We start from the raw sequence: 27,496 nt of genomic DNA on the forward strand, positions 1-27,496 counted from the left end.
CTTGTTATAAATGCCCATGACTATCCTTGCACCTATATCTCCATGTGAATTCTGGGTGTTTCCTCAGGGTAGTTTTTTTGTAAGTGGAATTCTAGGTCAGAGGGTGGGCACCCTTTTAATATTGCTAGAGTACTTCCCCTAGTCAGTGGCACGTGAAAGTGCCTGGTTCTGCATAGGAGGTCAGCGGCCACTGCCTCTGTGACAGAACCTTGCCTGAGTCTTAGGAAAGGGCTGGTGAGAGGGGGCAGGGATTCCTTGGCCCGCTCGTACCCTGGTGATGCCACAAACTCCTCAGGAACCTGCTTTGCTATCCACCTCTTTCAGTCCTGAAAGTGGCCAGGGGCCCATGAAATACCAGTCACCGTCAGGGCTAGTGCACACCATGCGTCCCGTAGCAGCTCTGAGGCTGACGAGCGACACTCACAGGGGTTTGTGTGCTCTGTCCCCCAGGGCTCTGAATGGAATGCATCCAATCTGGAGGAACTGCAGGGCTCAGGGTGAGTCTGCGCCCCTCGTCTTCCCTTGTCCTTCCAGGCAGCTTAGAAACCCTCAGCTCAGCGAGGCCAGGCCCTGGTGCTGCCTGCCTACCCGGCCCTGCCTACACCCCAGTCTCCAAAGTGGCCACTGACCTGATTGGCATAGCTAAACAGATGCACTTCAGAATGCCACCTCTTGAATAATGCACGGGTTTTAGATTTTACTGAGGTCTGGGATTGTGTGTATCAGGGAGAATGATTCTAATCCCCTCAAATGGTGTAGGACAGCCTGGATGCTGATAGGGCCATGAGCCCCCTCCTACCGCCCCACCACCCTGCAGCAATGCAGAGTCCCAGCACAGACACACTTACCTGTGGGCCAGTCAGCAACCCTGCTCCCCATACCACTCCTGGTTCTGTCTGAGGTTGCACTTTCAAGCCTGGAGGAATCTTAGAGCTAAATACTTCACGCTGGCCAGAAGCATATGCCTGCCTGTCTCAGTCTGAGAAATACTCAGCGGCAGGGATACAAAATGTTTAAATCTAGACCTTCAAGAACAGATGGCTGGACATTTTTTTTTTTTAAACAACACAGCCACAAAATCACCATTCTGTGGGTCTGACATGATGGCCTTCTTGAATTACTGCATTTAAAAGTCAAGACTAAACAAATCTTAAAATATATCTTTATAACTACTGGTTAGGATGGGTTCTTTCAACAGAAAGTGATCTCAAAGTGTAGGGTGATCCTGTCAATGCTTTCTATCTTGCTGGGAACAAATAAATAATTTTAAAGGTTTTTCTTTTTTTCTTCAGAACATTTATAAGTATTCTCTAATGAAATCTATTTGAGGGATTTTCAAACTTCTGAAATTATTTTGGTCTTCCAGGAATGTAAGTATTAAGGTTAGAGAACTACGGAACCTGAGTTAGTAGACCCTCCCAGCTATTTATTTATTTATAGCCTACTTTGTTTCCAAAAGGATTTAAGGCAATTCCTAAGGACATAAATAATGGACAGATATAGTCTTGCTTTTTAACTGTTTAAAATGGAAACTTTGGTGGTTTTTTTTTTTTTGGTTTTTTTTTTTCTTTAAGCCTGTGTATAGTCATAATTGTTCTGAATTTTGAAACTTTTAAGAGAGGTAAAAAAAATGTATCTGAGTAGTATATATGTTTATTTTCTGTAGTTAGCATTACTTTGCAGTGCTTTGGACTGAGCCTTCTTTTTGTAAGTTTTTATACAGAAATTTGTTTTTTGTTAGAAAAGTGATGTATTTTTATCATATAGAGGGCATTTAGAAGATAACAAAAAAAAAAAAAAACCACAATGAGGGAAAAACAAAAGTCCCCCCATACAAACACAGACCCTTTTTAAATGTGTATAAAGACATTAGTCTTTGCTCGGTTTTTTTGTGACTTTGTATTTTGTCAATCTTTGTTCTGATTCTCCAAATTCGTTCTTTTTTTTTTTTTTTCTCATTGCAGTGTTGACTACATTTTAAATGTCACTAGAGAAATCGATAACTTTTTCCCTGGCTTATTTGCATATCATAACATCCGAGTCTATGACGAAGAGACTACAGACCTCCTCGCCCACTGGAACGAGGCGTACCATTTTATAAACAAAGCAAAGTAAGTGGGCAGAGAAACCAGAGAACCAGGCTGGGGAAGAAGCTGACTGGCAGCTGCCAAGTGGGCAGACATCAATGGTGACCTCAGACACAGCCCACAGCCACCTCCTTGCTTGAGGGGCCTGGGATGTGTGATGGGCCTGTGGTTTTAGACCATAAGACCCCAGGCACCGAAGGGACTAAGTTGTTGATTTTCTCCAGCTCTTCTCTCCCACCTATCGTGACATTTGACCCCCATTTCTTCACCAGCAGTGGCTCCAGGCAGGGGCCCCTTACAAAATGGACACCCTGGGAGCTTGGCCATGGGGAGTCTCTGAGCCACAGGACAGAGTAGGGCGGGTGTGTCATACCTGACTCAGAGCACCTTTGGGGCTACCTCCCTATAGGGATCCACTCGGACAGATGCCCTGAGATATGGCCCACCTCCATCTGAGTCACTGCCACTCCTGTTCCCATAGAATGGAACAGAGGTGGTCCCCGGCTGCCCAGGCCCAGGCCTGTTACTACTGTGACCCGTCTTTTGTCCTCACCTTATCTTCCTGTAGAACAACTCTGCCTTACTTAGGTCAGGACTAGAAAGAGACACCTCTTTGAGATGCTGTGAAGTGACATCCCCTCTTTTGCTTTGCACCCCTCCAGATCAGAGCTTAAGGAGTTCCTCTTGTGGCTCAGTGTGTTAAGAACCCCCACAAGGGTGCTGGTTTGATCACTGGCCTCTCTCAGTGGGTTAAGGATCCCGGGTTGCCGTGAGCTATGGTATAGGTTGCAGACACAGAGTGGCTGTGGCTGTGGCGTGGGCTGGCAGCTACAGCTGTGGTTCTACCCCTAGCCTGGAAACTTCCATATGCCCAGGTGTGGCCCTAAAAAGCAAAAACAAAGAAAAAGAAAAGAAAAAAAATGTTCTATAGTGTAGGACTAAATCTTCGTTCCCTTGGTCCTGAGGATAGACTTCAGCAGTCCAAAAAAAAAAAAACCCCAAACCCACTGGGATTTAAGGGTAAATTTTAAGCCTGGGGTATAGGAAAGGAGCCTGCTCCCACCTAACAGATAGGCTGCCTCTAATGTAAACAGGCAAGCAGGCCGGCCATCCTACCTCCTGTACAAATAAAGTTTCACATGTGTAGCTCTAACCAGCCTGGTGCCCCCTCACACTTTTGAGCTGGCGACATCCAGAGAAAGTATTCCTGGTCTTACCATGTCTGCTAAATCAGCCCCACCCAGGCCGGGACCGCCTCCTTACAAAAAGCCTATCGGCCCATCTGTTTTCTGTGGCTTCTCTCTGGTGGCTGGTCAAGTGCTGCCGGCCTCATGCTGGCTCCTTGACCCTCCTGTCTGCCAAGGATCTCTCTCTCCCAAGGGCCTTGCGGCTTTTAGTTCACTGACCTCATTTTTCTACACTAACCCGTCCCCCATCTCCATCTGCTCTGGCAGCCGAGTAGCTTTTGCGGTTACCCCTGCGCTGCCCGATTGCTTCTTGCCCAAGGGGCTCTGATCTCCTTCCTGGCCTATCCCAGCCACATGGGGAGACTCCCCCTTGTCCCTGAAGTTGCCCCAATTGGGGAGCTCTCCCCCCACAAAATTTGGCCAGATTTATCTCGCTTTCCCATTGTATGCTAATTAATTTTGCAGCAAAGTCATTTCCTTTGGAGGGTATGTGGACGTCTGCTGTATAAACATCAGGACCTGGGAGGGTTTGGGCAATGAGAGAACTTTAGGGTTAAAAAAAAAAAATCCATTGCATCATTCTCCTGCTACCCCAACCCCCACCCCCCACCACTGCAGGAGGAACCATTCCAAGTGCCTGGTCCATTGCAAAATGGGTGTCAGTCGCTCGGCATCCACGGTCATAGCGTATGCCATGAAGGAATTTGGCTGGCCCCTGGAGAAAGCATACAACTACGTGAAGCAGAAACGCAGCATCACGCGTCCCAATGCGGGCTTTATGAAGCAGCTGTCTGAGTATGAAGGCATCTTGGACGCCAGGTGGGTGCCCATCTGCAGAGAAGATCTGGCAGAACCGAGCTCCAGAAGGCCTGCCGGCAAGCCAGCCAAGGCCGCCCGCTGTCCATACACCCAGGTGCTCCCGCTCGGCCTGGTGGTGGCACAGCCAAAATTCTGCCTCTCTCAGGGGCAGCCAGTTTGAGAAAAACAGCCATTGTTTGGGGTCTGATTAGTGGTTTCCAGGAGGGATTGTTTTGACTGTGTCGTCACACACTCAAAGCTGTTTCTCGGCTGGAGGGACTGGTGCGCAGCTTCTGATCCACAGCATGACTGTGTGAGGCTTGGGTGCGAGGCTGCCCAGTTTCCTGAGCATCCACTCTGTGCCAAGCTCTGAGCCAGACCTTGCTGCAGGGCAGCTCCAAGGATTGCAGGGGCAGACCTGCGCCCATGCCGTCGAGCTGTTCCAGCCTTATTCCCCATTTTTTGAGTTAGGAACCTATCCTCCCAGTAGGGCTGTTGGGAGCTTTCCATGAAGATTCTTCGCTAGACCCAGCTTGCAGTCGATGATGACACAGCTGCTTTTATTTTATTTTATTTTTAGGGCCACACCCATGGCATATGGAAGTTCGAATCGGACCTACAGCTGCCAGCCTGTACCACAGCTCACGGCAATGCTGGTTCCTTAACCCACTGAGCAGGGCCAGGGATTGAACCTGCATTCTCATGGATACTATGTCAGGTTCTTAACCTGCTGAGCCACAACAGGAACTCCTTTTAAATCTGCTTTTAAATCTCTAACCACCGCCCCTGCCCCCCCACACACCACAAAAAAGGTCTACAAAGGACAGATGATCCTCCCTTTTATGGCGGAAGGTATAAAGAACTGACCCTAGAAGTTAACATGTCCCATATCATATATATACCTGGCAGTGGGGCCAGGTCTTGTTGGCCTTCAGGGCTCTGGTGCAGAGAGCCCCCCAGTGATCCTGCGCCACAGAGGGGGCCCCATTGACCCCAGGCAGATCCCTGCTGGATTCCAGGACTCACTGTCTCCCTGTTCTTTTTCTCTTCAGTCTGTTTGAGACCTCCCTGGCTATTTCAGCCCAGTATTGTGAGGAAGCCACAGGCTGAGTCCACTGGCTTTGTGGCCACATGTGGGGAAGCAGGAGTGTCCTGTTGGGTCTGGAGGACAGCCCTGGACTCCTTACTGTCAGCCACAGAGCAGCTGGACAGATGGGCGGAGGGCACATCCTGCTCTTACCTCCTTGAGCCCTTTAGGGATTTGTAGCCTAACCAAGCCTTTCAAGGCCAGGTTCACAGCTGCAGAGCGTTGACCTTAAATTATAGCCCATCATCCAAGGGCCCTCTTGGCCTTGCCTGGAACATGCACACAAAGCAGGCAGCCATGAATGACTGTGATACTCCCTCTCGTACAACGAGAGCGCATCCTTAGTTGACGGGTCTGTTTATGTTTCTTCTTCTCTCCTCTTAACTCCCCAGCCCTAAGATGCTGGTGATCCTCCAAGGTTCATAAGGCGACTCATTGACCTTATTTTATTATAAGCCTTTTGTCTTTGTTCTTTAACCCTTACATTGAAAAAATATGTTGTAGAGTTCCTGCTGTGGTGCAGTAGGATCGTCGGTGTCTCTGCAGCACTGGATCATAGATTTGATCCCCAGCCCATCACAGTGGCATTGTTACAGCTGTGGCTCCAATCTGATCCCTGGCCTGGGAACTCCATATGCTGCGGAGTGGCCAAAAAAGAAAAAAATAGCAATTTAAAAATAAAAAAAAAATATTATAAAAATAATACCACAGTATTAGCAGACACATTTTAAAAACTGACCTATAGGAGTCCCCTGGTGGCCTAGCAGTTAAGAATCTGGCATTGTCTCTGCTATGACTCCCTGGCACAGCCAAACAAAACAACAGCAACAAACTGATCTGTAATCTCTGACCCACACAAATATTTCCAATTTTCTGACATCTTCCCAGCTTTATTCAGGTGCATTACATGTTTCCATTGTCACGTTAATGTGCATAAATCTTCACCGACTCTCTGCTTTGATCCACCTCACCTTCCCATGAGAGGATGCACATTCTTATTTAACAAATGGGGAAACGGGGGAAGAGAGGTGGAACCTAAGTGGCGTGACCAGGTTCACCAGATGAGCTGGGACACTAGGACCGGATTAGGATCTCAGGTCCAGTCCCTTAGTGTGTCTACAAGTTACCATCACACAACCAAATCATTTACAGTTTCTCCTGCGAGCCACTACAGTTTAGGGCCCTGGGGCTATTCCCATCATCCTCGAATCCCTGAGAGACAGACGAACAGAGGCTCTACCCATGTGGGCCCTGGGCTGCCCCTCGCTGGCTCCCCCACCCCTCTTCCAGGACCCTCTGGGCACTGACCTCTGCTGACCTTCCTCTGCCCTTCCTCACCCCCAGCAAACAACGGCACAACAAGCTGTGGCGGCAGCAGACGGACAGCTGCCTCCAGCAGCCTGTGGATGACCCTGCGGCGCCTGAGGACTTCCTGCCAGAGACCCTTGACAGCACCCCGGAAGCCCAGCCACCCTGTTTGGATGATGCCGCCCAGCCTGGGTTCCCAGGCAGCAGGGCCCCAGGGGACCCTGCTCTCCCCTGCTGTTTCCGGCGACTCTCAGACCCCCTCCTGTCCTCCCCCAGTGATGAGAGCGGTGGCTTGGTCCAACTGGAGGACCTGGAGAGGGAGGCTCTGCTGGAGGAAGCCACTCAGCCTGCGGAGGCGTACAAGCCAGCCCGACATCCCCAGGAAGGCCCTGGACTCTGTGAGAAGGACGGAAAGAAGAAGCTAGAGTTCAGGAGTCCCAGAGCATGGGGCAGCTCATCGTCACCACAGGTGGAGGACATGGAAAGGGAGGAGGCGCCGCTGCCGCTGCCGGGAGCAGGGAGGTGGGGGCGGCCCACAACCCAGCTCGATAACCTGCTCGACCGGGAAAACCTCAATAACAACAACAGCAAGAGGAGTTGTCCTGACGACTTCGAGGTAGGCATGGCGCCCCTTGCCCTGTGGGGCAGTGTGCCTGCCACGTCCATCCTGCCCCGGGCAGCCCCCTCTGCCAGCTTGGCGGGAGTACATCCGAGAGCCGTTCTGCAGGCCTATGGGAGGTAGACGTGGGAGGACCAGGGATCCCCAGGGAGTGGCAGTCATTCCCCCAGCCTCTCCACCCCAGCACCTCTCCTTCCTGTCTTAGCCAGGGCTTCAAAGTCTTTGGGTTTTTTTGTTTTTGTTTGTTTGTTTTGGGTTTTTTTTTTTTCCTATTTTTAGTACCACACCTGAGGCATGTGGAGGTTTCTAGGCTAGGGGTCTAATTGGAGCTGTAGCTGCTGGCCTATGCCACAGCCACAGCAACACCAGATCTGAGCCACGTCTGTGACCTACACCACAGCTCACGGCCACACCGGATCCTTAACCCACTGCGTGAGGCCAGGGATCAAACCCGCAACCTCATGGCTCCTAGTCGGATTCGTTTCCTCTATGCCACAACGGGAACTCCATAGTCTTTGTTTCTTATGTAAGATGTATAACTTATCACCCAGCTTCAACCTTTCCCAGTATATGGCTGTTCTTTACTTCCTCTCACCCCCAACCACTTTCCCACACCCTGGAATAGCCTGAAGCAAATCAAATCCCAGGTCTGTTGTCTCCATCACAAATTCTTCCATATATAACATAACCCAACAATACCATTGCCACCTTGGAAAAAACTGATAGTAATTCCCCAACATCATCGAATACCTAGTCTTGCAAATCAGATTCTGGTGTTTAACTAACTCCCTCAGTCTGTCCCTCATTGCCATCATAGTTGGTAGGTTATCTGCAACAGGGCTTTAGACTCAACCTGGCACTTGCTCAGAAAATCAGGAATTTCTCCAGCCTTTTTCCTTCCCCAAGCGGCCCAGGTGTGGAGACCGGTTTCATGGAGGGGCGTTTGTGTCTCCTGGTCGCAGGTTCTGCCCTTGTTCTGCTGCTAGTCCACCCTGGCCAGGGCCAGGCAGCTTCATTTCCCAGCCCACCGCCTGCCTCCTGGGACATCTGTGATTCTCCAGCGAGAGCACTGGGGAGGTGACAGGCATTCCCTTATACAAAGAGTGTGCCACTGCCGTGTTATAATGCAAACAAAACTGGGAGGTTAGATCTCCCGCACCCCAGACCATTCCAAACTGAATTTCCCTTACCACTCACTCTCCTTTTAAAGACAAATACCCAACTAGTATCCATAAGGATGTGAGCTTGATCCCTGGCCTCACTTAGTGGGTTAAGGATCCCGCGTTGCCATGAGCTGCCGTGTAGGTGCAGACGCAGCTTGGATCCCACGTTGCTGTGGTTGTGGCGCAGGCTGGCAGCTACAGCTCCAGTTTGACCCCTAGCCTAGGAACCTCCATATGCCACAGGTACAGCCCTAAAAAGACAAAGAATAAAATAAAGAGCAAATACCCGTAAAGACAGATGATATAAAACCTCTTTGTCCAGGACAGTGGTGCTTCAGTTAGTCCAAAATGATATAACCTTGTAGAAATACAAGAGATGCTTGGATAAGAAGGTAAACGGAGAGTTCCTGCTGTGGTGCAATGGATTGGCAGCGCCAGGACATAGGTTCTATCCTGGCCTGGCACAGTGGGCTAAAGGGTCTGGTGTTGCCGCAGTTGTGGCATAGGTCACAACTGCAGCCCAGGAAGTCCATCTGCCATGGGGCGGCCAAAACAGAAGAAAAGAAAAAAAAGGTAAAGGGAAGACACAGCCTTCCTTTCCTTTCCTGGCCAGAGTTTGGATGATGCTATTATCTAGAGAGCAGAATCTAAACACAAGCATTTGTTTCTTAGTTTGAGTTACAATTATTAGCTCTGGGGCCAGGTTGGTGAGGGGGTACAGCTGTAAGGTAGCTCAGTGCACATGGTCTTAGGGGCAGAAGGATGATAAACACATAAGACTGTAACAAAGATGGGAGTTCCCGTCGTGGCGCAGTGGTTAACGAATCCAACTAGGAACCATGAGGTTGCGGGCCTTGCTCAGTGGGTTAAGGATCCGGCATTGCTGTGAGCTGTGGTGTAGGTTGCAGATGTGGCTCAGATCCCGCGTTGCTGTGGTTCTGGTGAAGGCCAGCGGCTACAGCTCTGATTTAACCCCTAGCCTGGGAACCTCCATATGCCACAGGAGTAGCCCTAGAAAAGGCAAAAAGACAAAAAAAAAAAAAAGGCTGTAACAGAGAAAACATACAGGTGAGCTGGGTGTGGTGACACAGGTAAACTGTGCCCTGGTGGAGAGTAAGTGGGGAGGGGAGGGGATGAGAGGAGCCTGCCATTCAGAGAGCCAGGAGAGTCTCCTGAGCCCCTGAGGGCAGAGAGCTTGGCATGGTTGAAAGGCAATGGCAAGGATGTGGTTGGTCTGGGGGTCAGGCTGCTGGGGCACTAGGCAGCAGGTGACAGGGCCCCTCTGGCTGTGGTCTGCAGGCAGACTGAGAGTGAGATGGCAGCCAGGAACCTAAGATGAGGGTGGCTCAGAGGATGGAGTGAGGATGGGGATGCACAGCTCAGGAGGCCTGCAGGGGCAGAGCCCTGCTGTTGAGCCACCCATATCCCTGGGGAGCCTTGCATTCGGGAGGGACTTGGAGCTCAGCCCTCCCACATCTGGTCTCTTCCCACCAGTGGACAGCAGGCCCTTGGAGGGCAGCCCCTGAGCCCGATGCAAGGCCTGGCCCAGGACCAGCACTCCCTGGAGGAGCTAGACGAATGAATTCCCTCCTTCCCTTGTTGCTCCATGAGCTCTGAAAGGTGCTCTCAAACCTCCCACGGTGGTAGGTTTCCCTCTGTTTTAGAACTTCAGATTCTAAAGGTTTTAAAAGTAACAAACATATAGACCCTTTGGTCAGAGCTTCAGGAAAATGTCCGTTCAGGCCAGACCATGAGGGTGGCCCGGTCTCACTGGTTGACCCAGAAGCCAGCCCCAGGAATCCTGACCAGGCTGGGATCCCACTGGAGACCAGGCTTCCCTCCTGTCCCTATCCCCCAGCAGCCTCCAGGATTGGGGCTGAGTCCCCCTTGACTCCTCCAGCACTGCCCCGCCCCTGACTTCTTAGTGTCAGGGGACCTCAGGCTGCCACACAGGATGGTATGAGTCCCTGAGGTGGCAGAGGGGCCGGGAGAAAACTTTGGCCGGGAAGGCTTTGCTTTCAGCCAGCATAGGAATCTCACAGCTAAACTTTAGCCCTTGAGGGGAGAGAGGCGATCCCTTGCCTCCATTCGTGTGGTTCCCAGCTGAGTCTCAGCCCAGAAGAGCAGTCTGGGTGCCTGTCGAGGGGCATGAGAGGCAGAGAGGGGTTGCTGCCATCAGGAGGGCAGGCTGGAGAGGCGCACACTGCGTTCTCATAGACCCCCCGTGACCAGAGACAGGAGTTTTCTGAGGAAGTGATACAAACGTGCTTTCCATTGGTGTATGAAATGCACCTCTGCCTGGCTCCCTCATCTGGGCTATGGGCACCATGTGTGGGTCTGTATTCAAGTCTCTCCCAGACCGTTTTTGCCCTTTGCTACCTCTCTGTGAAGAGCGCAGCTGGACAGGGGTTCCTTGGAGCCAGGCTCTGCTGTGCCAAACAGGAAGGGTTCCATTTTCAGGCTGCAGACCCCAGGCCCTTTCTGAAAGGGAGAAGCAGTTACTATGCCAGAAATTATTTCACTTAATTCTCACGATGCCATGAAGGCAGAGTTAACCCTGGTTTCCAGATGAGACCGAGACATTGGCAAGGGTCATAGGCTGCAGGTGGCAGAAGTGGGGTTGCTCCTGGCTGTGTAGCCGAAGGTTTGCCCAGCATCATGAGCTTGTAGCTTCCAGGGAGTTCAGTTCAGCATCTCTAACCCATCCCTAACCTGTGGTAGTCACAGTCAGCTGGGTTCCGGGAGGCCTCTGTCCCAACACCTCCTGAAGGGAGAGCACTGCTGGCCAGCCCCCATGCCCTCTCTCCTTGCCTTTCTCGGTCTTTGGCTTGTTTTGCACCCTCACAGTGTCCTTGTCCCTTTCAGCATGACGCTATCTTTGGGATCCTTAACAAAGTGAAGCCTTCCTACAAGTCCTGCGCCGAATGCATGTACCCTCCAGCCAGCGGGCCTCCTGAGGCCCCCGGGGAGCGAGGCAAGAACCCCAGCACTCCTGCCATCTGCATCCAGCCCACCTTCCTGCCCCACCTCGGGTCTCCCCCCATGGCCCACTTGTCTAGCAGGTCCCGAGCTTCGGAGAAAATGGCCTCTGGCCCAACCGAAGCACCCCCATTCCCGCCACCAGGAGGCTCAAGGAGGCCAGACAGTGGGGGTTCTGGGGCAGGTGCTGCCCCAGAGCTGCCAGCCAGCCTTTTGGAACCTTCCAGAGAGACTCATAAAGTCCTACCAAAGTCCCTCCTCTTGAAGAATTCTCACTGTGATAAGAACCCTCCCACCATGGAAGTAGCAAAGGAGGAATCGCCACCCAAGAAAGATCTAAAGCCAGCCAAGGACCTGCGGCTCCTGTTCAGCAAAGAATCTGAGAAACCGACCACCAACAGCTACTTGATGCAGCACCAGGAATCCATCATCCAGCTGCAGAAGGCGGGCTTGGTCCGCAAGCACACCAAAGAACTGGAAAGGCTGAAGGGCATGCCCACCGACCCTGGGTCCCCCTGCAGGGACGGTCCCGCCGGCAGGCTGGAGGCCAGCATTCCCGAGGAGAACCAGGACCTGGCTCCTGGGGACGACGACGAGAGGCCCGAGGCCAGCCCCCCTCCGTCGGAGGGAGCTCTGCTAAAGAGCCCCCCGCCTTTCCTCGGCCGCCCGGACCACACCAGTCACTTCTCAAAAGACTTTCTGAAGACCATCTGCTACACCCCCACCTCATCCTCCATGAGCTCTAACCTGACCCGGAGCTCCAGCAGCGACAGCATCCACAGCGTCCGAGGAAGCCTGGGCTGGTGAAGCAGCGCACACAGGAGATCGAGACCCGGCTCCGGCTGGCGGGCCTCACCGTCTCGTCCCCGCTCAAGCGCTCACACTCCCTCGCCAAGCTCGGGAGCCTCAACCTCTCCACGGACGACCTGTCTAGTGAGGCCAACGTGTCCACCGTCGCTGACTCCCAGGATGCCAAGCTGAGCGAGTCTTCCTTCTTGCAGGAGCCCCAGGCTGCCCCCAGGGACCCTGCTGTCACCTCGAAACCATCAGGGAAATCTGTCCCGGAAAACTTGAAAAACCCTTTGTGGATGAACAGAAGCTGACCCGCCTTTTGCTGCGTTCAGACTTGTGATCCTTCCCTTAGTTTCACTGTGGATTTTGGTCCACTGTTTCCATCTTAATTTCCCTTCAACAATTGGCATGATCCTCACTTTTCCTCCCCTCTTGCTAAAAAGGGGAGAAGAAGACACAAAAATAACTTTAACACACAGCACAAGGGAGAAAAGGGAGTATCAGTCATGTGGCCTGGGAGACCCAGCAGCTGTCGGCCAGTAGACTCTGACCCTGCCCCCAAATCAGGTGTTTCCGAAAGACTCATATTTCAAGAGGTACATATACAGATATGCACACACATCAAAAACACTGTGCACAACCTGCAGAAGAATAGCTGTGGCGATGGCGTCACCACCACGGCGCATGTTCTAGCTCAATCAGGCCCTTGTGGGAAAACTCATGGATGGCAGTGGAAATCCTACCTCTGTTCCTGCTGTGCTTTTTATTCTTAAAATCCAGTAATGACCAAGACTCATTCCAGGGGAAAATGCTGTGTCGGAAAAGATTTTTCCAGAGGAGAACTTGTTGGGACCCACCCCAAAAGTGGTAAGACTTTCAAGTCGACTAGACCAAGCACTGCTCATTAAAGTGACATGAAGGCGAGGCATGCTGTTATTGGACCAACTTGGGCACACAGAGGTCCTCTGTGTGGGCGAATTCCCTGTCCTGGTGTGTTTTATAGCTGAGTGTCATGTGTCTGGCCAGCCTTGGTGTGAGGTGGGGGGACACGTGTGGTGTCCTCAGTCAGTTGCCCCCACCCCCAATCCGGAGAGAAAGATCCACCAGGTATCGTGGAGTCTCATCTGCTGGGAAACCCAATGTGGTTGTGCTGTGGTTTTGAGGGTACATGATGTCTGGCAGGGCCAGCAGTTCTGAGACATGGGTTGCCCTGCCGGGAGCCCTGGCACATAGGTTCATTAGGTCACATCTGCTCACGTTTGGGGAGGAAAAGGAGATTTCAGCATTGAGGAACCCTCTGTCCCTCTCTAGGAACTACTGAGCAGCAGCTTCTCTGAGAAGCGAGACAGGAAAGCCTCCCAAAAGTGTTTACAGATGCTGCCTCCTGTGTCTCTGAGGCTCTTCCTAGCAGGCAGGACGGCATGTGGTCCCACCTGGCTCTGGGGTGCAGCTCTGCAGGTCATGTTGCCACTGGCTCTGGGCTTGAATGGAGGGACTCCTGATTGTCAGCTGACAAGACAGGATCATGCAATATTTTGAAGAGAGAAAAGAGGCTTGGTTGGGTTTAATTCAGGGGTCAGCAAATGATGATGTACGGCCACAAGCACTAAGATTGTTTTTTTACCTTTTTAAGAAGGGTTGTCAAAAAATTAACAGTGACAGAGACGTGTAGCCTGCAAAGCCTCAGATATTCTACAATCAGGCCCTTTATAGAAAACATTTGCGGGAATTCCCATCGCAGCTCAGTGGAAACAAATCTGACCAGTATCCATAAGGCTGCAGGTTTGATCCCTGGCCTTGCTCAGTGGGTTAGGGATCTGGTGTTGCTGTGAGCTGTGGTGTAGGTTGCAGATGGGGCTCGGGTCCTGCGTTGCTGTGGCTGTGGCATAGGCCAGTGGCTACAGCTCCAATTCGACCCCTAGCCTGGAAACTTCCACATGCCGCAGATGTGGCCCTAAAAAGACCAAGAAAAAGAAAAGAAAATATTTGCTGAGCCCTGATTTTACATGACAACACAGGGCCTCCAGGAAGAAACTGGGCAAGTTGGAAGCCTCCTTGCCTCTTTGACACCTCAGGCCAAACCCTTCCTTCCTCCCCACCTGGTCTTGCCCACCGACCTCTCGCATGTCTCTGGCAGCCAAGGGTGTACATCAGGGGCCCCTGCTAGCTGAAGCTGGATTAATTCAGTGAAACTAGAAAGGCTTCAAGGGCCAGCCAGTTTCCAAAAGTGGATAAATGAGTTTCTGTCTTACATTGGTCAGAACTGGGCCCCCACGAGCAGCTCAGGAAGGATCCCCAGAAACACGGCTCGTACCTTTTCCACCTAGAGGGGAGAGTTTTTGCAAACACCCTCTCTCCAGAAACTTTCCCTGACCTTTTTTTTTTTTTTTTTTAAAGTATGTGTTATTTTACTTTATAGGAATTTGTTTTCCCACCACCGTCAATTGAAATCACCTTGAAAGGTGATTATCCACTTATTCCTGAAAACCCATTTGGGTTTCCTCTCTCTCTCAGCCAACAAGAGCATCGTCTCAAAAAAGTATATCAGGTTCAGTGTTTTGCCAAATTAAGTTTCATGTGGTAGATCAGTTTAGGTGTCAAAATAATCCTTTAGATGATGACAGGCTTACAAAATTGGGTTTTTTTTTAACCATGCCTGTGTGGGATACATTTTTGAAAACCATAATTTCTCTTATCCAGTTAAAGGGTGGGAGGAGGATTATGAATATGAGTGGGTCTTGGGCTTTTGGCACACTTAGCCATTCGTTTTTCAGAAGATAGTATATCAACATCTAAACAGCCCAGGGCCCAAGGCCCCATCATCGGAGCAAAATGCAGCATTCTTGATGGATAATACTCTCTAGCCTGGAGAAAAGGATGAAGGTTTTTCTCCAAGACCCAGATCAGCCGCGTATAAACACGCAGCAGATGGCTATTTTAAATGTTAAACCAGCAAGACAAGAGCATTCTGCCAGGCTTGGGGGCACCTTGGCAAAGACTGATCCATACTGGTCTCTGAAAAGAGTCTGTATCATAAGCTATGCCGTATCTTGACCAGTGCTTCATCTGCAAGCTTAGCAGACGAGCCAGATTCCAAATATGCTGTGAAAGTCATGAATTTCAGTGACTGCCATCTTCATGGAATGACTTTGTTGAATTAGGCGAGAACAAAAACTTTCTACATCAGCTTGATACCCTGTGAATTCGACTGTATTTCCTCTTCCACCTCACCTTTCCCTCCCTTTCACTCTGATTTTCACCACCTGCCAAAATTAGACCCAACTTGTCTACGCCTTCCTCTTGCACTAATACAGAGAGGTCTTCTAGTCATGTTTCAATCTCAGAGAGAGGAGAAACCGTGCTGCCCTCTCATCATGACTTGACCATGCCAGTTTCCATTTCTTTGCTACTTCAGGGCCTTGGAGCAATGTATGTCATTGCACGAACTTCTTAAGAACAAGGCTATTGGAGTTCACATTGTGGTTCAGCAGTAATGAACCTGACCAGTATCCATGAGGATGCGGGTTCGATCCCTCGATCAGTGGGTTAAGAATCCAGCCTTGCTATGAGCTGTGGTATAGGTTGCAGACGAGGCTCAGATCCTGCGTTGCTGTGGCTGTGGCATAGGCCAGCAGCTGAAGCTCTGGTTCAGTCCTAGCCTGGGAACTTCCATATGCCACATGTATGGCCCTAAAATGCAAAAAAAAAAAAAAAAAAAAAAGAAAGAAAGAAAGAACAAGGCTCTTGTTCTCGGCCCTCCCTGCCCCCTTGGTCCCAGTGCAAGCACTTCTGCTGACCTCTGGGCTGCCAAACAGCTCTCTGCTGGGTAGGGGCAGACAACCAGTTGCTTGTGCCCAGTGCTCACAGGTAGCTACACTGGCCAATTCCCTTCGGCCCCATCTCTCCAGCCAAAAAGCATCCCAGCCCTTTCTAAAACCTTTTCCCTCCTGGATAAGCCCAGAGGATGCCTAGGATGGAGCCGGAGCTGCCTTAGAATTGACATTGTCAGGTCAACCCTATACATCAGCACTCTACTCAGGCCCCATACCAGAAGGTTGAGGGATCCCCTGTTTCTGGGTCCACTGCTCCTTAGAGTAAATGCTGTCCTTTAGTCGAGATCATGTAAGTAGTCAGGGTGCCCGAAGAGCAACCTGGTATGTGTTGGCCAGAAATGTTTGGCCCCAGACCCACACAACGCACTGAGGGCAACCCTTTCTCCTCTGGCAGGGGAGCTAGGTCTGTGACATCTGGACAGCACCGTGCAGTGTTACCTCCTGTCCCGCCTTGGGTCTTGCTGCCACGGCATGCCACACTGAAGTAGTTATGGACTTCTGCGCCCAGCTACTTGGTTTCTTCATTGTCTGCTCTGCAGTTGAATATATATCTATATTCCTGTCACTCAAGCATCATGTGCATTCCTGGCTCATCCACACGCATACTGTGTCACCTGAACTGTGATGCAGGTCACCTGGAACAGTCTGGAGCGATACTGTGCGGTGCTGCCCTCCGTGGATCTGGACGTGACCGCCTCATTTTTGTCTTGCAGCAGGTGTGTGGCCCTGGCTGGTCTCTTGGCAGGAGTCTTTAGAACCGGACCGCCGTGCTCTGCTGTCCGTTCTGCCGGCCGCGCTGCCTGAGAAGGTGGCTGCTTCCTCCCTCCTCCCAGACACTGTAATTATCGTTTTACAATCGAGTGCCTTAATAATAGTTTACAAATACTGTGTATTTATGGGAAACCGTTGAGCTCTCACCTTCTGAGATTGGATACTTTGCCTTGTTGGCACCAGGGCTGGAGCTTGCCCTGCCCTGCGCTTGTGCTTATCTGCTGTGAGGCCTCACACATGTGCCCACAACCAGGCCAGGAGCATCGCTAGAAACAGTGCTGGCAGTTCCTGCAGGTGAGGCAGGCACTGGCTCAGCCCATGTGTCCCGTCAGGTAGTAGTGAGGAAAGGACTGAATTGGTTGGCTGGCCAGCTGCAGGGTGGTGTAGCCCAGGCCCCCTCTGCATCGCAGCCCAGCCCCTCCCCTGTCCCTGCCCCCATCTCACAGTTGTCCTCTTGTTTTTATTACTACCTAGGCCACCCTGTTTTCCTCTCTGTTGGTGTCCTGAGCTCTTTGCAACAAAATGCAAGTTCAGACCGCACCCCTCCCCCCACCACAAATCAGGAACTCCACAAGTAGGGCTGCCCTTTGGTTTCCAGAAGCTGCCAGCGGGTTCCAGTGTGTTGCATTATGATATCCATGATTTTTTATTATATTTTTTTCTTCTTGTTTCTTTTTATATTATATATTTAAAGGCAGTATCTTTTGTACTGTGAATCTGCAGTAGATGAGGCATAATGCACTTTTTTTTTTTACTTCTGTTGGTGTGTACTGTATATAGTCTGTGTGCTTCTTGTGATGACAATAAACTCTTTCTTTATAAATGCCTGGTGACCTCTGAACTTTTGCAAAAAGGAAGTGGCCTCTTCAGCCCTTGCCAGGAGAGTCAGATGCAGCTTTGTCATTGTGATATCCAGTCTTGACTGACCTGCCGTGTGCTGGGTTCCAGGCTAAAAACATGGACAAGTGAGACCAAAGAACAAACCGGGGGGAGAAGGTTAGCTCCTGCAGGCATTGTCTTTTCCTCCTGATCTAGCCAGTAAGGAAGAGCAGGCCCACTTGAGGGTGGCCACTTGCATGCCAAAATAACTGTCCCCCGCCCCCCGCGCAGGGGGGACTCAGACTTGGGGTGGTGTCTCTTCCTGTACCAGCAGAAAACATAAAGCTAGAGGAGTGCTTGCAAGAACCAACCTAGCTGTTCCCCGAGGGAGAGGGGACGGTGGGGGATAGTCGCGGCTAATAGCCAAGGCAAGAACCCCAGGGACTCCCAGTCGCTGGACACAGCTGAGGCTCATGTCCCGCCCAGGTCACAGTCCACTGCAGGTCAGTGCTTTGGGTGGCGATGCTCCCTTGGTGACTAGCCAAGCCAGGCTGCTTCCAGCAGAAAACCCTGCCTCCTTGGACTTGTGTGCTTCAAGCCGTGCAGCAGGGCAAAGGGCATGGGACTCACATTCCCTCTTAGCCGCCTTTGTCACATCAACTTACGCCAATGGGCAAGTCACATGGGTGAGTGCTGCCTGTCCAGCACAAGTGCCTTGGCGTGGCCACAAAATTCCAGTACCTGCAGATCCAGAAAATCCTTGGTTTGGTTCACCTAGACCTGCTTTGCCCCTCACCTGGACTCGTGGGGAGACTGGTGGGTAAGCTGGAATTCTACAACCAGCATTATGCTGTCCAGCAGACCAGATTACTCTGTTAGCACAGTGAGCCCTTCTAGGAAAATGTCCACATGAAGCCAAATTATGGTTAGGAGTTGCTCATTCAGGAGGAAATCAAAGCAAAAGTTTTGTGGAGCGGTTCCACTGCTTTGACGCCAGCAAGCTATAATGCAGGTTTTTGGAAGCGGCCCACTGAGGGTCACAGGGCAAGACTGGAGACACCTCCTAGATTCTCTTCAGGCTCCACACGTTAATCAGAGCATGAGGAGGGGCCCAGCGCTCTGTCCGTTTCCCTTGGATTCCCTGGGAATTCTGACAGCCGTTTAGAATCCGTAGAGATGAGAAGGTGATGCAATTGAGTAGGCTTTCCCTTTGCTAATTACAGTCACATTCCACACGTGCTTTCTGGAGACAACACCCACCCCACATCGCCCTTCCAGAATGTGGGTGTTCCCAGAACTCATCTGATACTCTTACTGGGAGAAACTTCCTAAGATTGCCCTCACCCTGATTTCATCCTCCGAGTAACAATGCTAAGGCTGACTGTGAGCCCAGGAGCCGCATGCACAGGGAAGCCCCTCAGCCATACGCCTGCAAGAGGCTCCCGAAGGCAGAGCTTGCAGGATGACGTGGCCTTTCAGAAAGATTCGCTTCTTGGTAGGGAAGCCCAGCAACAGTGGGAAAAGCAGGCCCCGCCCGGGAAGCACCCCCTCCCCCATCCATCCCTGCTCCCTCACACAGGGAGCAGAACTATGCTGAGCCTTCCACGTACCCAGCACTTTAAGGAATCCCACTGAATCCTCCAAAGGCCCCGTTATCCTCAGTTTACTGTCAAAGTATCAGGCTGCAGAATATAAGTCACTTGCCCAAGATTACATCTAAAAAGTGCTGAAACCGGGAGATACTGCTCCTGACCCATCTGAAACCCTCTTGGCACTCCTCCCACCCCAGAAGTGGCGTCTGATCTCCCCTTAGGTCGCAGCAAGAAAACAGTCAGAAATGAACCTCCAGCCCCTGAGAAATCTGAACCCCTTCATGCTCCAAAGGCTATCTGGGCAGCACGAGATGTGTTCTCCTCCCCCCATCCGATTCACCATATTTTGCCTTTAAAGGGAAACTGCTCGTGCTCCCTGCAGTATACGTGCAAAGGGTCCCGTTTCAGCCCCCAAATTCCTTTTTTTTTTTTTGGTGAACTGTTTCAGCCAGTAAAGTGTCAGCATTTGCATGAGCAGAATCTACAGCACAGAAAAGGATGCTCAGGAATATGGATGCACTAAGAGAGATTCTCCCACAAGCGCTTAGTAGGTGCCAGGCTCCCTCTGGTTTTGAAATCGGATATCGCAACGGGTTAAAAACAGTGCTACCTACCTGTTGGGGCCAGTAATTTGAGAATTAGCTGATAATAAGTGCAAACCTCATCTGCCTGGCACATGAACTTGCTGTTAGAGATGTTACTGGGGGGAGGGATGGAGGGAAGGAGGGAAAGGGAGGTGTAAGTAAACTACCCTGAGCATCTGCTACTCACAAGTGTTTCATGTGTATTGCCGAGTTGATCCTCACAGCAGATGTGACCCTGTTTTACAGAGAAAGACCTCAGAGAGGTTCGGTCACCTGATCAGGGCCACACAGCCAGGAAGGGACAGAAGCCCAGAGTGCCTGACTCCAAATTCATAATCTTTCCAGATTCACCACCTTCACCCCAAAGAAGACAGCCCTGAATGTACTTAGTGCATAGTGAGTGCTCGATAAATATTGGAGGAGAGTCAATGAATGAAACATGCTGTGAAAACAGGTCCCAAGTTTCAGAAAGCTCGGAAAGCTTGGGGACACCCATGACTGCCTAAACCATGCTCTTCCAGGACAGGGAAGTGAATCAGTCCTACTGGGGCCCCAACACACCAGGTTTGGCACCCTGGACTGAGCTCCAGATCAGCACCAGGCATGTGCTATCTATGAATCAAGGAATCCTGAGTCCAGAAAAATCTGAAAGTTCATCTAGACTAGACCCCTTTATAACATCCATCCATTCCCGCATCTTCCCCATGCATGAAGCCCCTGCCCTGTGCCAGACGCTGGGGTCAAAAAGGGCCCCATCTGTTTCATCCCCCAGGGGTCCTGATGGAAAGGCTGTCTGTAAAAGACTGGAAATACACCACTTGCCAACAGCAATGAGGTTGCAGGGGTAGGATTCGAGGTTGATGTTTTTTCTTTCTTTTATCTCTTCCAAACTCTCTGCAACAGGATTATGTTACATTCATGCTTTAAAAGGGAAATGTCAAGATTTAATAAAAGGACCCTTTGGCATTGAGCTAAAATTTGCCCTCCAAGCTCCCAGGCTCCTGGTTCTAGGGAATGCAGCACAGCATTTGCTGGGCAGCAGGGTCTTTTCTCCCCACTCATGGGGTGGCCTGGGGCCCCTGGACAGAGATCACTGTGGCTCGGGGGTACCAGGCAGGGGCTCTCTCTCCTGGCCCATGAGCTTCTCCAGGCCACCAGTGCCCACCCTCTGAGCACCTGCCCTTACAAGGGCCCTGAGATTGGTCTGCTGCTCCACTGTTACCATCTTTCATTCTTTAATGAGGGCCAGGCCTTTTCATTTCCTATGGCCCCCTGCAAATTATGTATCCAGTCTTGGCCATGTCACCATGCTGATCAAGGGCTTTGGACCAAGACTGTTAGCCACTCCGTGACCCAGAGCACTGACTTAACCTCTCTGTGGCCCCTTTGCCTCATTGGAAAAACAGGGATGACCTCGTAATGCTGTTATAAAGATTAGCACTGTGTCATCAGCACACAGTGAAGACCTCTGAATAAGATATCTGCTGCACGAAGCACTCAGCACAGGCTCTGGCACAAAGCATTCCCTTCGTGAGCAGTCCCTAGAATCGTGGGAAAGACAATGACTGGTTGCCCACAGCCCAGCCCTGTTGAGGGGCGGCTCTCTTCCCACGCTGCCTCCTTAGCATCCTCTAAAGGGCAGAGGGAAGCAGACGCCAGCTCACTGGAGGAGGGATGCAGCTGCTATGTGCCCATGTGGCCTCCTCCTCCTCCCCTGCCACTGACCCTGCAGAGGATGTCAGTGCTGCCTGCCGCTCTCCTGATACAAACACCATTTGTCCCTGACCTGGACCCAAGGGGTTCTTTGCAACAGGCCTTTAGGGAGGGGGAACAGTGTGGGCGGCCTGTGAGCGTGGGCTTGTCCCTGCTGCAATCCAGAGGTACATCCTGTTCTGGTGTTGCCATGGCACAGCCAAACATCTGCCACAACAGAGGGCTGGGGCTGGCGGCTGGCAGCAGGGCTGGGGCGGGGTGAGGGCCCGGACATCCCCCACCCCCTCCCCATGCATACACATGCATGCACGAACTCACATCCACATGCAGGCACGCACACACGCACACGTGCAAGTCGGCCTTCCAGAACAGGCAGATTTCCCCTGAAGGAGAGCTGGAACTTGTTGATTTGCTTCCTGAAGGTCCTGGAGAACAGTCCTGGCGGGACGGGGCTGTCCTGAATTCTCACCCTGGCCCAGCTCACAGCCTGGCTTCTGGAGCTGCCTGAGTCCCTGGCCTGCTCTGAAATGGAATTCGCTTTCCTGGTGGTTACTGTTGTTTTTCCTGATTGGAAAGTAAAACACAGTCATTGTAACACCATCACATGATGTAGAGGAGTGACAATAGCTGACCTCGTGGTGTCAGAGCCCGCTGCTGGCCTCGACCCTCTCTTTAAAAATACATGGGCAGAAAGTGCATGGGGCAGCATCTGCCCCACGGTATGCGATGTCCACAGGTCTGTGAAATAAAACAGTTGTTAAAATGCTCAGATTCCATCTGTCTGTGCGGGTATTAGAAACACACCAGGCTGGACGTTTCCCTGTGGCACAGTGGGTTAAGGCTGCAGCGTTGTCACTGCAGCGGCCCAGGTTGCTGCTCTGGCATGGGTTCCATCCCTGGTCTGGGAACTTCCACATGTCATGGATATGACCGAATTTTTTTTTAAATAACAAAATAAATTAAAATTTAAAAAGAAAAAAGAAACACATGGGACCGAGAGGTGACATCACCTACCTAAAGTCCTGTAATGAGTGCCAGGCAGGATCTGAACCCAGGATACACCAACAGCAGAGCCCCAAGTCTGAATCTTCCACCTGCCCAAACCCCATCCTTTGCTGTTTCTCTTAGTTCCTAAACACCTTGCAAGGTCCCTTCCTCCCCTCTGATCACACGCCTCCAGCCCTGACCTCATTCCTGTTGGAGGCACCACGGGGCCACTGAGGTCACAGACCTGACCCTAGACTCCTGCACCCACTCCTTATCTGAGGCCTTTGGGGATTCTCCCCACTGATTTGCCTGTGTCACCAGGCTCCCAGGGGCTAGGCACTCTCTGCCTGTCCCCTCCCAGGGCTGAGACCTCCGTGGTGTCACACCCTCCAGCCCACTTTCTCTGCCCTGAGATGGAGGCTTGGTGGGAACCATGATGTTAGTAATCACAGGGGGCATTTCTTTCTTTCTTTTTTCTTTTTTTGTCTTTTTTGGGGCCACACTGAAGGCATATGGAAGTTCCCAGGCTAGGGGTCAAATCAGAGCTGCAGCTGCCGGCCTACACCGCAGCCACAGAAACTTGGGATCTGAGGCAAGTCTGAGATCTACACTACAGCTCACTGGCAACGCCAAATCCTTAACCCACGGAGCGAGGCCAGGGATTGAACCCATGTCCTCATGGATACTAGTTAGGTTCGTTACCACTGAGCCACGATGGGAGCTCAAGGCGGCATTTCTTAAGCCACACTGGACAAGGCAGGCTTTGTGATCACCATTTTTCAGATGAAGAGACTCAGAAGTTATTTAACTTTGGGGCTACATGGCCCAGCCAGGAGGTAGACAGAATTCCAGAGCCAGTTCCAGGAAGCTCCCCTGGCAGCACTTCCCCCCACCCCCATTCTGGAAGAGATGGCCATTCATCCTGAGTACCCCATAGGCACAGTCGTGACCAGGAACCCCCTGAGGGCAGGGGCTGGGTTAGGTTTATCATGGTCTACCCGTGCCTGTTCTGACACAGTAGATGCTCAATATGTATTTGTTGAATGAAGAGATGAATGAACAGATGGTGGAGAAGTTTGGGAGATTCAAGCCTGGGTTTGAATCATTCCTCTGACACTTCCTGGCTGTGTGATCTTGGACCAGTTACCTAACCTCTCTGAACCTCTGTTTCCCTCTGTGAGGAGGATCAGAGATGACCTATGATGACTGCATGTAGTAGATGCTCAGTAAACTGCACAGTAGAGAGACAATTCAGGCCCAAAGGCTGCAAGGGTGCAAATCTCAGCTCCAAAATACACTAGCTGTGTGAACCCAGACAAATTAGTTTCCTTCTCTGGACTTCATTTTCCAGATGCATCCCTTGGGGATGATAATGGCCCCTGTATCTTGTAGTGTGGTGGTGGTGAGAATGAAGACACACAGTAAGTTCCCTGTGGTAAATCTGCCCTAAACAGGGTCTTGTGTGATGGAAGATGAGCTCTTTGGGGGCAGGGATGGCTCCCACATCTCTCACCCGCTCCTCTGGCCCCTCTCAGGGCCAGGCACACAGTGGTTGCTCAAGTGGCTAAAGGAACTGAATCTCGTCTCAGTCCCGTTGGGCTACCGCCCCAGAGAGCGGCACCAGGTCCTTAAATGCCCTCCCTTCTCAGGCCCACTCTCCTGAGTTTTTCCATTTCATTTGCAAGGAGGTGGGGGCCAGGCTGTGCTGAGCCTGGTGGAGATGAGGCGGCAGCCACTCCTCCAGGGAGCATCTCCCATTGGAGACCAGGGAGGAGGGGGTAGGGAAAGCCCCTCCAGAGTGAACCCAGCTTTTCCCAAGCTCCTCAGACAGAAAGCCTAGCTTCAAGCCCAGCACCGCTACTCTTAGCTGTGTGACTGTGGACACACTCCCCGCCCCACCCTGGCCTTCCTTCCTGTACAGTGAGGCTGTTGATGACAATGGCAGCCCCCTAGGATTGTTGGGAAGCAGATAATGTGTGGAGCATACAGTCAGCACTCCATAATGCCCCAGGTGCTGCTGTCTCTCCGTTTTTTACAGCTCCTGTCTTCCACTGATAGGGAAACTGAGGCCCAGAGAGGGCCAGTGTCTTATCCAAGGTCAAAGAACCTATATCTTGCTGGTTCCAGCTCTGGCCCTAGCCAGTCTTCCTGCAAAACCCCATATAACCAGCAGGACTGGGCCTCTGGGTAGAGCAGGCAGGGCCTCTCTGGGCTGAGGAAATGGATGGGGAAGGAGAGCATCAACAGTAACAATCTCCCTTGCTGAGCACCTTGTTTTCTCATTAAATCTTGAAAAAGCTATGAAAGCAGTATTACTGTCATCCCCATTTTACAGATGAGGAAACTGAGGCTCAGAGAGGTGAAGTTACTTGCTCAAAGCGCACAGTGTGGGAAGAAGGGTCTTGACCCCAGCCTCAGATTTGTTTGTTGAATGAAAGAAGAGACAGTGACACTGAGTTCTGTGGTTTGGGGAGTTCAATCGCCTCTCCTAGCCTGGGAAGAAAAATAACATCAGCAGCGTCTAGAGTTGGGGTGTTATTAGAAGCCCCCCGGAATACGGGGAGGGGGAGCCCTGTCACCCTTACACCCCTGCCCCGGAGTCCAGGAGCCTCCCAGGGGTGGCAAATGAGCTCCAGGAGGCTTTTGCAGCCCCAGGAGGCAGGGCGGTGCCGGGGCAGGTGGGGCGGGGTGCTGCCTCCCACGGCCCCTCCCATGGGGTGTGGCCCGCGCTGCACCGCCCGACCTCACGCAGACGCCCACCGGGCCTCCTCCCAGCGACCCCCGAGACCGCCCCGGCCTTGGTGTACAGTCTGGAGGCGTGTGCGAGCTCCGTGCGCCTCCCAGAGCCCCAGCCTCCTGCGTGCCTGCTGGCCTCCGGGTGCACCGTCTCCAGTGCGCCCCCCAGGGGACCCCCGGAGGCGTCTCAGCCTCTGACTCCCCAAGGGAGGACCCGCTGGTCCCAAGGCCCGACAGGAAGAAGGAAAAGGTGAGCACCTTTGGGGATCTCCCTCGGTCCATCGGACCTGCAGATTGGACAGGTTTGGACAGTTAAACCCCGGGGGCATCCGCACTCCTGCATTCTCGGTACTGCTGCCCGTTTGCCAGTGACTTAGGGCAAACTCGCGGCCCTTTCAGACCCTCCGTTTCCTTCTCTCTGCCACCATGACTCGGACCGGGAGTTTCTTCCACCCCTGAAACTCAAAAGACTAGATTTCATTCTGTGAGAGACAGGCTCTCCCTCTGGGGTTATAATAGCAGTGCCTGGTCCATACAAACCTCCTACTCCTTGGAGTTCCCATTGTGGCTCAGCGAATTACAGACCCGACTAGTATCCGTGAGGATGCGGGTTCGATCCCTGGCCTCATTCAGTGGGTTAAGGATCCGGTGTTGCCAGCAAGCTACAGCGCTGTTCGCAGATGCGGCTCTGATCTGGCATTGCTGTGGCTGTGGTGTTAGGCAGGAGCTCCAGCTCCGATTGAACCCCTAGCCTGGGAATTTCCATATGCCACAGCTTCTGCCCTAAAAGAAAAAAAAGAAGAAATAGTAACCTCCTTCCCTTTAGCAAATTCTCACAGAAGCTCTCCCAGGGAGGTGCTGTGACCCCATTTTATTGAAGTGAAAATGAGGGTCATGAGTGAATGGATGAGAACTGCAGAAATGGGACCCAGCCCCCTGCAGGCCTGTCTATTCCAATGAAACACTGCCTTTTCAGATCATGCCCTCCAACCCCCCAAGGGCTGGATTCCCAGAGGAATGGCCAGGGGGTCCTTGCTTCTGTTTCAAGTCACCACCCTCTGGTCCTAGAGACCACTTTTCTGCATTATCCCTGGGAGGAGAGATAGCAGATGTGGACATTGCATCACTGGCCCAGCCTCACACCATAACCTGAAGCTTCCACACATCGTGGAGGAGGGCCACTCACAAAAATCTAATGGGAGACTCCCAATTTGGGAATCAGAGTGAGGTGAAGAAGTGGGGGGTGGTAGAGAGTGTTTGGGGCAGAGGGAGGTAGTCTGGCTTTTACGAACTCTAAGCAGTCAGTGCAGTGGGTAGAGGCCAGAGGAATGGGCCAGGCACAGCCCCCGCAGATCTTTGTAGGCCATTGTCAGGGGTCTGGACACCATCTGGAGGGCGCTGGGGAGCCATGGTGAGGATGCAGACTGTGGAAGGACATGGCTGGCTTTCCCTCTAGAGCCACAACATCTCATATGGTAGCCACTGGCCACATTGTTAGGGACTGAATATTTGTGTGTCCCCCCCCCCGCCCGCCTCCAAAGTCAGGTTGAAGCCCTAACCTGCAAGGTGACTGTATTTGGAGATGGGGCCTGTGAGGAGGTGATAAAGGTTAAATGAAGTTAAAAGGGTGGGGGTTAGGGTTAGGGTTAGGGCTGACCCCCTAAGGCTGGTGCCGCTATAAGAACACCAGCTCTTTGTGGCAATGGCCATGTTCCAATGGCCACATGGAGCTTGCTTGCACTCTCTGTCATGTGAAAACACTGTCTGCAAGCCAGGAAGAGAGGTCTCACTAGGAACTGAATTGGCTGACACCTTAAATTTGGATTCCCCAGCTTTTGGAACTGTGAGAAGATTAATTTCTTTTGTTTAAGCCACTCCGTGTGATATTTTTAAGTGGTAGCCCAAGCTGACTCATACACACGTTTCATTAAATTAAATTAAAAATTCAGGGAGTTCCCATTGCAATGCAGTTGGTGGTGTCTCTGGAGCATTGGCACGCAGGTTCAATCCCCAGCCTGGCACAGTGAGTTAAGGATCCGGAGTTGCCACAGCTGTGGCAGCTTGGATCTGATCCCTGGCCTGGGCATTCCATATGCTGCGGGGCAGTCAAAAAAGAAAAAAACATTTTTAATTAAAAAGAAATAAAAATTCAGTTCCTCTGTTGTGCTTGCCACATTTTCAGTGCTCTGTTCCTACATGTGGCTACCATATTCAACAGTACAGATAGAGAACATTTTTTTTTTTTTTTGGCCTTTTTTTTCTAGGGCCGATCTTGCGGCATATGGAGGTTCCCAGGCTAGGGGTCCAATTGGAGCTGTAGCTGCTGGCCTACACCACAGCCATAGCAACACAGGATCCGAGCCCCATCTGCAACCTATACCACAGCTCACGGCAACGTGGGATCCTTAACTCACTGATCAAGGCCAGGGATTGAACCCGAA

The 27,496-nt window shown here is 51.7% G+C and overlaps 1 protein-coding gene across 1 annotated transcript in view; it reads left to right on the forward strand.

The window, feature by feature from the left end:
* The window catches only part of SSH1 (slingshot protein phosphatase 1), a 66,897-nt gene extending 49,450 nt beyond the window's left edge, over nt 1-17,447 (forward strand). The window contains 6 exon segments of the mRNA XM_001929329.5: nt 451-497; nt 1,965-2,111; nt 3,893-4,093; nt 6,504-7,083; nt 11,115-12,018; nt 12,021-17,447. Of these exon segments, the coding sequence (XP_001929364.2) occupies nt 451-497; nt 1,965-2,111; nt 3,893-4,093; nt 6,504-7,083; nt 11,115-12,018; nt 12,021-12,331 (2,190 nt within the window). The 3' untranslated portion in view covers nt 12,332-17,447.

The sequence above is a fragment of the Sus scrofa genome, chromosome 14 (assembly GCF_000003025.6).
Source record: "Sus scrofa isolate TJ Tabasco breed Duroc chromosome 14, Sscrofa11.1, whole genome shotgun sequence".
Taxonomy (NCBI): Eukaryota; Metazoa; Chordata; class Mammalia; order Artiodactyla; family Suidae; genus Sus; species Sus scrofa.